This window comes from Plectropomus leopardus, chromosome 3, assembly GCF_026936395.1.
Source record: "Plectropomus leopardus strain MGB_pleo_1.0 chromosome 3, ASM2693639v1, whole genome shotgun sequence".
In the NCBI taxonomy this organism is placed as follows: Eukaryota; Metazoa; Chordata; class Actinopteri; order Perciformes; family Serranidae; genus Plectropomus; species Plectropomus leopardus.
In genome coordinates this window covers 24,143,452-24,153,537 of record NC_142178.1, presented here as the reverse complement: position 1 = coordinate 24,153,537, position 10,086 = coordinate 24,143,452, and the positions used below count along the sequence as shown (strand labels likewise).

At 38.6% G+C, this 10,086-nt stretch overlaps 1 protein-coding gene across 1 annotated transcript; it reads left to right on the top strand.

The window, feature by feature from the left end:
• Positions 1 to 915: 915 nt before the first annotated feature.
• Positions 916 to 9,942, top strand: noazfp (nucleolar atypical zinc finger). The gene is made up of 10 exons (XM_042485899.2): positions 916 to 1,049; positions 1,444 to 1,644; positions 1,760 to 1,779; positions 1,874 to 1,944; positions 2,964 to 3,040; positions 4,761 to 4,887; positions 4,980 to 5,084; positions 5,244 to 5,290; positions 7,380 to 7,497; positions 8,148 to 9,942. The coding sequence occupies exons 2-10, from the start codon at positions 1,525 to 1,527 to the stop codon at positions 8,420 to 8,422; spliced, it is 960 nt and encodes a 319-aa protein (XP_042341833.1). The 5' UTR covers positions 916 to 1,049; positions 1,444 to 1,524; the 3' UTR covers positions 8,423 to 9,942.
• Positions 9,943 to 10,086: the final 144 nt, after the last annotated feature.

The following is a 10,086-nucleotide window of genomic DNA, read 5'->3' as shown; positions in this document are numbered from 1 at the left end:
GGTGTTATACCATTTACTTATGTGTTTTTTCATTTTATCTGACATTTCATTTTTGATTCCATGTGTTTTGCCTTAATTCAGAAAAAAAGCCCACTGGCAAATTTTAATGCAATATCTTCTAAAATTTAAACACTTAACCAACAATCTAAGACATTCATATAATAAAGTGAAATTGTTTTCAACAGCTCTAAAATAACTATGTAATAACTATGTTATCACAGGACTTACTTGCCTCACTGTGTTGGTTTTCCAAGTAGGTCTGCTGTAAGAATAACTCTACTATAAGATGTTAAATTATTAAATAACAAAAGTGAATAGTCTAGAAAGTTCAATCTGCATGTACAATAAATGTGTTTATTAATCGATTTAATTGTAAAGTAGCCAAAAGTAACAAAAAAAGAATAGTCAGATAGAGCTTGTGATTATAAATATGACAGCACAAGAGGTGTTTTATTAAGGTTTTATTACTTACCTAAAAATTACTTAATTATACATTTTCATTCATATCATAGCATACCTCCAGCTGCTTATTCTGTAGATGATGTATACTATTTTCAATACTTGTAGCACAATATATTTTCTACTTATTATATCTTAGCGTATCCATACCACCCTTTACTATTTATTCTATTTATCCCATTTATTACCCTATTTATATTTTGTCCACTACTCTGCATTTTACTGATTTTTACACTTCTGTGTAGATGCTTCACTGCATTTTGCTGTCTCATAACTTAAACAATGTGCAATCACATTAAAGTTGACTTCTAATCTATTTTTTTTTTTTTTTTACTATTAACCAGGTCCTTTGTGGGACTCTTTTTGAGTAGCCCAAATTTGTAATCTAGACACCATCATCTAAAAATGCAGATTTCTTTATTTTATTTTTTATTCTGGGGTGACCCAGATGTGCACAAGTCTATATGAGATCATTGTTGCATTTAGTGAACACGAGATAAAAGTAGGAACAAAAGCACGGCGGTTTATTTTTTAGCACGGACAGACTTTCTGCCCGGACCAGCAAGAAGTCGGGAGTGCCTATCATTTCGGTAAGAAAATGTGTAAATTACACTCTGACATTTCAAATGACACTTTGATTTAACATGCGAGACCGCAAATGTAACTAAATGACATCCTGAATATAATACAGAAACGTTTAAAAATAGTTAATTTCATTTATTTAACATGCTATGATTCTACGTGTAAGTTTAATAACCGTCTACAACAGCTAACCAGTAACAAAAATGTTATAAACTAAGTACTCAGTCTGATCGTTTGGTATCCTCGTGCGTCTCATCCAGATTAATCGGTGTGAGATTATTGACAAATTGAAGTCAAATCAAACACTTACAGAAAAGTTATCCGCAGTTAGCTCAGCTGCTCACATATAAACTAGCTATTACTCCGCAACAGCTCTCAGATGACTAATGACCGTGTTTACAGGTAACCAGCCGGCACATCAGCCGCTAAAACAGCCCTTAAATCAGCCGTTATCTCCGTGGAAACCAGCCTGTTGATCCCAAGATGCCCAAAAAGAAAACCGGTGCCCGGAAAAAGGCAGAGAGCCGTAAAGAGCGAGAGAAACAGAGCCGAGCCAACCGGGATGTCGTCGATGTGGCCAAACACCCCTGCAACGCCAACATGGTGTGTATATATACTGCATATATACTGTGTATATATACTGCATCTGACACACGCACAGTATCACATCTAAGTACTGTCTCTTATTTTGACACTTTATTGTCCTCTAATTTTGTAGGAATGTGACAAATGTCAGAGGTAAGCCACAGTGTTGTATATCATGATGTAACATGATTCAGGTAAACTACTCCTGGTCATCTTGTTATCAATAAACGTGTTTTTCTGCTGGTAGGAAACAGAGGAACAGAGCTTTCTGCTACTTCTGTAACTCAACGCAGAAGCTGCCTGTCTGCGCTCAGTGTGGTGAGTAAGCGCTACGTTTTGTTTTTGTGTCCTGTCCTTGTATTTGTTTTTCTGTTTCATGTAAGCATCTTTCAGTATTCTGAATTCTCTGTTTTGTATTTTTTTTGCAATTAATGTAAAGCACTATATAAGTCCTCTCTATTATTATTATTATTATCATTATTATTATCAAACTGCACAAGAATGTGTCATTTTTACATGTATATGCCATAAGATGTAGTTGTAATATTACTTTGGTAACACTTTATTATGACAGTCCACCTACAGATAGTTTATAAAGAATTTGTAACATTAAACAGCTTATTAGTTGAGATTCAACAATTTAACTGAATATTAAATAATTAGGAATATTTATAGAATTGTCACACGTCGGGTATGTGGGTGTATGCATACATGTTTAGTTAATTAGAGTATAAGTTCAATTAATAAGGAAGCTGGTGAACTTAAATTCAATAGCCTCTGGAGAAGGGGTGGGATTAAATAAACTGTACTTCTTGTCACTTCTTTTCAAATATGTAAACCAATTCTTCATGTGTTTGACCATTTCTTTTGCTTTATGTTCTTTATTGTTTGTAAATATTACTTTGAATGTCTGCTTGTTTCAATTCAAGCACACTGAATGTAGATATGTTGAAAATACTATTTTGGCTACCCTGAGTGGTGGTTTCCAAAAAAGTGCATTTTTGCAGACAGCAGTGCTTTGCATTTATGTACTGCAAAAACTGTCATCAGTGATCTAAACAAGGGGCGCCCAGTAGCTCAGTTGGTAAAGCGGACGCCCCATGTAAAGAGGCTACATCCTCGCTGCAGCGGATGCGGGCTTATGTCATCCCCTCTCTCTCCCCCTTTTACACTTAAGCTTTCCTATCTACAGTAAAGGCAAAAGCCAAAAAAAAACTTTAAAATAAAAATCAGAAATCTAAACAATGCTGTGCAAATCCGAATTCTCCCCTCAGTGGCATTAAAATAGGCTGTGACACCTTAATAATCTATGAAATTCTTTATGCTTGTGTTGTTAGGCAAAACTAAGTGCATGAAGTCATCAGATTGCGTCGTCAAACATCCCGGGATCCACAGCACCGGGATGGCCATGGTGGTAAGTTAGCAACATTTCTCTTCCTTCAATGCCTTGATCCTTAAGCACCTATCAGTCCTTATGGGGACAATTGGGTGTTGAAGCAATGTAAGAGTTAGTACAATACAGTTATTTGTATATTATTTGGTTGTATTCTAAAAAAACTGTTTGATTAATATGGTTCAAGTGTGCTTTTATTTATCTCTTAAGACATTTATGTGTTTTATGCAGCAGTTTCTTTGATCTGAAACAACTTTCTTTCTTTTTCTCTATTGTCTAGGAGAAAAGTGAAAGGGACAATGAGTCAGCAAACTATTTGTCCTACAGTATCATACAGATTTGGTAGCTTGGTTGTACAGTGACATAAGATACTATGAGCAAACACTGAAAAATGGGATTGTCCAAGTTATATGTGCAAAGAGAGAACGTGCCCATTTTCACTCTGCCACCGTCACGATTGTGCTGTATTGTGCAAGTACATGAGGTGTTAAATTATTATGGCCATAATAATGACTATCAGTGATGTGGAAAGAGCACACTGACAAGGAGATAACGCCAATGATGGTGAAACAGAATAATGACATGAACATGCTTCAGTGTGCAAGTAATAAATGACTAACGCTTATTGATCAGTGAAAACAACTTACTACATTACAAAGCATGTAGCAGGGTTTATAATAGCCCGCAATGCAGTGTTGTCGTAATACTCAAACTTCTAACTTGAATACGATATCTCAATACTTATTGATATTTGATACTGTTTCAATGTCATATGATAAAAAGGGCATTTTTTTCACACAAAATAGATACAATAAGGCTATACCATGATGACAGTGACTTCTATTTCTTGGTTTGTAGCAAAGAGGAGACGAATGACTGTAAACAACATTAACAATAAAAGAGAGCAAGAAAGCGCAGCTGATACCAGTGTATTGATACTGTGGAAAATGGGTACTGAAGCTGACTCAAGTATTCATTATTGATTTCCATTTATAGATTGATATTTTTGACAACACTTTTGTTATATACACCGATCAGCATTAAACATTAAAAACACCGGTGAGTGAAGTGAATAACATTGATCATTTTGTTACAAAGCAATGTTCTGATGGGAACCTTTTGGTCCCGGTATTCACGTGGATGCCACCTGACGCGCTTCACAGACCCAAACATTGTTACAGACCAAGTACCCCCGCCATGGCAAAGGCATTCCTCAGTGGCAGTGGCCCCCCCAGCAGGACAATGCACTATGCCACACCTTGCCTCTAAATTCCCCTGACTGCAGTCTCAAGCACCAGTTGGATGTGCTGCTACCACGTCACAACCCACAGGACTCAAAGAATCTGCTGCCAACGCCCTGATACCAGACACTGCAGGACACCCTCCAGAGGTACTGCGTCCATATCTCAAAAGGTCAGAGTCAAATCGGATCAAAGGAGTCCCCAACCTGGATCGGGGTCTGACACATCGACACATCTCAAGGATGTTTGATCGGACTTGTATTGCAGGTTGCGATCTGGGTGAGGGGCTGTCATTGTGAGTGCCATTGCTATTAGGGGGATACTTGGTCGACATGAATGCAAGGACCCAAAGTGTCCCATCAGAACATTGCATTGTAACAAGATGATCAACGCTATTCACGTCACCAGTCAGTGGTTTTAACCCTTCAGCTAACGGGTGTATGTTTCTACAGCAGTTTCAGAATTACTAATTATGTCAAACTTTTCTTCTTGTCCACAAGGGGGCAGTATGTGACTTCTGTGAAGCTTGGGTGTGCCACGGCAGGAAATGTCTGAGCACTCATGCATGTGTGTGTCCTCTGACTGACGCAGACTGCATTGAGTGTGAACGCAGTGTGTGGGATCATGGTGAGACCCCCCAGCCCGTTTGTTTGAAATTCACATGGTCAAATCAGTGTCACACCAAAGACCAACTCTAGCTTTTTGAACTTCCTAAATAGGAGGGCGAATCTTCCGCTGTTCCTTTTGTCAAAACTTCTTGTGTGAGGATGATCAGTTTGAGCACCAGGCAAGCTGCCAAGTCCTCCAGGCAGAAACATACAAATGTGAGTCATTTGCTTTTCTTTTCACAATGTGATTTATTGGCTTTTTGTGATTAATTGTAACTCATCCGTTGCGGAGAATAATATCTAGAGGGTACGTGTGCACAGCAGGGAATGTGATAGCTTACATTTTGTTTTGCCTTTTCTCATGTTCCATTTTAGGTGTTTCCTGTAATAGACTGGGACAGCACTCCTGCCTGCGCTGTAAGGTGAGGGAAACATCTATCCAAACTTCCAAAAGCACAGTGGAGGGACCCTAATTGTATCCAAAGTGTATCTGCTCCTTACGTTGCACAAAGCATTTTGATCACCCATCTTAACAGCTCACATCACAAAGTGTTTCCTCAACAAAAACCAGCCACATCTGCTGACTGATGAGACAGTCAGATTAAATTTAATTTCCTTTCATTTTAGTTTGTAGGAAATCCCTGGAATGCAGGGAAAGTGTAACCAAAACATAAGAATAAAACAGAAAACTTTTTACTAAACAGCAGCGAGAGAGCACTCAAATCAGATAAAACTGGAGTCTCCAAATGAGGTTCAAGCTGCTGCCAGAAGAGAATTTTTTCCCTCATTAAAGCAGGGTGCTCTTTATTGATGTCAAACTACACGATCTTTAAACTGTTGTAACAATTTAGTTATGTCACTGGCATTAAAGGGTTACCAATATGCAAAGTGGCGTCACAGCTTTATCTACAAAATGCACGAGTGGCTCGGCATCACATGACTGTATGTGAAAAAAGTCCTACTGATAAAGCACGTTCCTTTAGAGGTAAACTCAACATGCATAACAAATTTCCACCCTGGTGGACAAGAGATATTCTATTCTGTCAAATGCTTACAAGTAACATGTAGAGAGGAATACAATTAACATAAAATACAAGAAAGTGCAGCAGTAAAAAAACAACAACAGAGTGCAACAAAGTACAACAACAAAAACGACCAACCTTTCAAAAGAAACTGGCAAACCCTGCGCCCTCAGACAAAAACACACAGACACACTGTAACCAGGTCTGGATCCGTGAATAGAATACATTTCACACCTTAGAATAAGGAGATGTAGACTATAAGAAACCATTCATTTACATAAAATCCAACATAGCAAGACATACACAGCTGATTTCATTTTTGTCTAAGTCTGTCTTTAAACAATACTCCAATACCAACATGTTGGTTTTAAAAAAAAATGATGCTGGCTGTCATCATTCCTCCGGTTCACACTGGTGGAGAGGAATCCCTTCTAAAGGGAAACTTCTGTGTATGTCAATCTCACCCCATTGTCTCGTGTTTTTGTGTCAAAGTGACTCAAGGGGACAATAATTTTTTAAACGGGTCCAATATTGAGGGAGAGGCCTGCAGCTGTAGCAGAGAAAAAGCCTGCAATGCATTCCCCAAAGGCAATGGTGCACCATTAATTTATGTCCACTAAAACTGCTTTTTTTAACAAAAGGCTCATATTGTTACTATAGGTGTCTGACGACATAATAGAAAGCACTCCTCAGAGAAACGAAAAATTCATCCTTACCTTTCGCTGACTTTGTCTTGCGTCAGGAGACGTCACGTTTTGAGAGAGGCGACTCACTGCCGGAAAAACAAAGTTGAAAGAGTTAGTCCGAAAGAGTTGTGGAGGAGAGGAAGAGTTAGTTGTGTTGAAGTACAGAAAGCCTAGCTTAGTTTTAGCTAAAAGATTTTCAAATGTTTTGATCATATTTGGGATACAGTGTTGAAATGCTTCAACACTGCAACTGGATACTTGAGACACCTGTCCCTAAATGTGTTACTCATAGAAGGAATGTTGTTTTGAAAAGACAATCACACTGTTGATGGATCAAATTGGATTCATGTGAACGTAAGCATGCTTTTTTGCACAGAATGAGGAAAGTGGATTTTGTCGTTTGTCTTTCACTTTGGACTCGTGTTAGGAGGGGATTTTCTGCAGCCATTAAGGACGGGAAGAATGACTACAGTGTGCATAATGAAACTTTTCCTTTTCCACTTACATACAACAGTAAATTAAACTGTCATTCAGGCTTCATCTGTTTTGTTGTCACTTTTGTCTTACAAATAGACATAAAATGGAAATAGGAATGCTCAGTCAAGCCAGTAGAAGCTCTTTAGTGGAGTCCAGGGAGAGGAAGGCACTGATAAGTTTCTTTAAATAGATAAGGGGGAAATGACCTGACTTGTCTAAATGAGCCTGAATGGTTGTAAGATTTCATTCTTTCATTTTAAACCAGCACTGACACTAAATGTGAAGATAATGTGTGTGCCGTTAACATTTCCACTGTGTCCTCTCAGGCCTGTTACTGTGATGACCATGCCAAGAGTAAAGTCTTCAAACAGGAGAAAGGCAAAGCTCCGCCCTGCCCCAAGTGTGGTCACGAGACTCAGGAAACCAAAGACCTCAGCATGTCTAGTGAGTCGCAAGTTGTTTTGTCTAGGAAAGGAAGTTACTGCAGCCTTCACTTCCTGCTGAGTGGTTTAAAAAATGAAACAGAAAGAGTGAGAAAACAGGGACATTTTCAAGAAGTAATCTGTTATTTCCCGTAAAATTTCAAAATAATTCCCTGATGCATTATATTTCATCAGACCTGATCTGTTGTGACTAACTATTATCGCATCACAGACATTAATCCATTAGTTATTTGGTCTATAAAACATCAGAAATAGTGAAAAACGTTGATTAGTATATTCAGATTTAAGAAGCTGGAATCAGAGAATTTTGACTATTTTTCGTGAATGTGGAGACTCATGCAAAACCTTCAGTAGTTGGTCGACAGGTGCATAGGATGAAAATTTTTATAAGCAAGAGAAGTCTAACAAACGGTTATATTACTTGCAATAATCTTTACTTAAAGTTTCATTTATTCTAAATGAAATTTATTAAAAGTAACAGCCTACCTATGGACTTTTTTCTTAAAAAAATACCTGCAATTAATTACTGGACAACTAATTGATGTTACTTTCTATTAGCATATGTTTTAATACAAAATGACATATTTTTATGAACCATCATCAATCATATTTATGAAACCAGAGTTAATGTCACATCTGTGTGTTCTGCAGCTCGCACTTTGAAATTCGGCCGACAAGCTGGTGGCGACGACGACGAATACTACGACGGAGCATCAGGGTATGACGCCTACTGGAAGAACATGGCGTCTGGAGGCGGCCAACAGGACGACTACGGAGAAGATGACGATTACGAGGAAGATGAGGACGATGAGGAGGAAGAGGATGATGAGGAGGAAGATGAAGATGATGAAGAGGAGGAAGAAGAGGGTGAAGAGGAAAAGGCTGCTGTTTCTGTGGCTGGTCTCAAACTGGACGGAGCTGTGTGAGCGGAGACAGACTGGAAAGCTCAGTCCCACAGATCCAAATGAGCCTCAGCATATGTTCGCTTGTTACGATGCAGGAATGAATACAGACATCAAGAATTAAAGAACACAGTCAGCAAAACTAAAATTGGGTATCAATACCCGTCCAGATACCCACACTGATGTACTTACTCTGAGGAATATAAATGCTTTTCTACAAAACCCACTAAAGCAGCAGCACAAGGGCTACGATAACAATATAAATGTGAAAAATATGTAAAATCTGACTCAGACATTCACACACTCTGTTAAATTGAGGTTTTGCAACCCATCCCCCGGGTGACTTGGTTTCTGCTTTGTTATTACATTCAGAAAATGATTAATGCACTAGAAGATACCGGGGCCAGAATTAGCTGTAAACCTCTTTAATTCTCTTTAATACGCACCAGTCGTTACAGGCCTCCTCCATATAACAGGAGATAACGCAGCAGTTAAGTAGCTGTCCCACCAGTAGTATGTTGTAATCATCAGGAACAATTTGTCAGCTTTGTCTCAGAGATGAATGATTTCTGTCAGTTTGGTATGACAAATGGCTATGAATGCTACAAACTGAGAAGAAGCCTGTAATACCTTTCTCCATCAACATGGAACAGGTTCCATTAAGAGCATTTCGACCAAGCAGCAACCTCCGAGGCTCAAAAATGAAGCCAATGTGGAAGTGCCAAAAAATGCAGTTCATCGATTTACCACTTAAGTCTGGCTCCAAAACAGAGGCAATCCTCATAGACCCCTCATCTCTCACTTCTGGCTCCAAAAAACCAAGATGGCAACAGCTGAAATGTCAAACTCTTGGCTTTAAAACCAGGCCCCCAGGAAGAACGCAGGACTTTGAGGCCAATTTTCCTTGTGGCAAAACATTGTTGCATCATCACGTGATGCCCTGTGGCCCAAAAATCACTGGGTATGTTTTTTTTAGCATCACAACCCCTGTGAAATTTACAGGACTTGCTGCGATCAGTGTGATGACATTTAGAAAGTGCAGAAGAGCTGCAGAATTTAATATTTTTATCCCCATTTCATGTTAGTGGATAGCTAATCTGGAAGTTGTCCAATCAGCCAGCAAAAGGTAGCCGCTCAGCTGTACATGGCCGCATTGCAGGTTTTAAATAGTAATGATAATAATAATAACTCTTGGGATCCTCATGATTAAGTTTATATTGTTCCTTTAGTGCTTCACATTCCCAAACAAATTAGCTGTTATTGAAACCACACACACCCACAAAGCCCATGTGTGTGTTTGGTAATGCAGCACTGAATACAGTCTGAAATAAAAAGTTGTAATCATGATGTCTTTACGGTGTAATAACTGTTTTTCTGCTGAGGAATTCATCTGCATCTTATTGTGGTAACTGACTGGGTTTAACCTGCTTCAGTGCAACACAAAGGTTGTCCAAACAACTTGACACATTTGCCGTGATCCTTGTAATCAGCTGCATTTGTGGAGATATGTTTGTGTTAAATATGCCATTAAATAATAAAAAATACATTATGTGTGATTATTTTCAAATGACAGTAATAGCTTTGATCGTTGTTGCCTTACATTTTAATCTCTGCAATTAGAAACAAATCCGTCATCAGCTGCTCTGACACACTGAGTAACAAAGTGACGATTCAGAGGAGGAGTGAAC

What these genes read in the sequence shown, in the direction of transcription:
- noazfp (XM_042485899.2), top strand. Translation starts at nt 1,525, where the DNA reads ATGCCCAAAAAGAAAACCGGTGCCCGGAAAAAGGCAGAGAGCCGTAAA. An exon ending in ACCCCTGCAACGCCAACATG is followed by an intron (nt 1,645 to 1,759) that starts GTGTGTATATAT and finishes CTAATTTTGTAG; the next exon opens with GAATGTGACAAATGTCAGAG. An exon ending in ACGCAGTGTGTGGGATCATG is followed by an intron (nt 4,888 to 4,979) that starts GTGAGACCCCCC and finishes CTTCCTAAATAG; the next exon opens with GAGGGCGAATCTTCCGCTGT.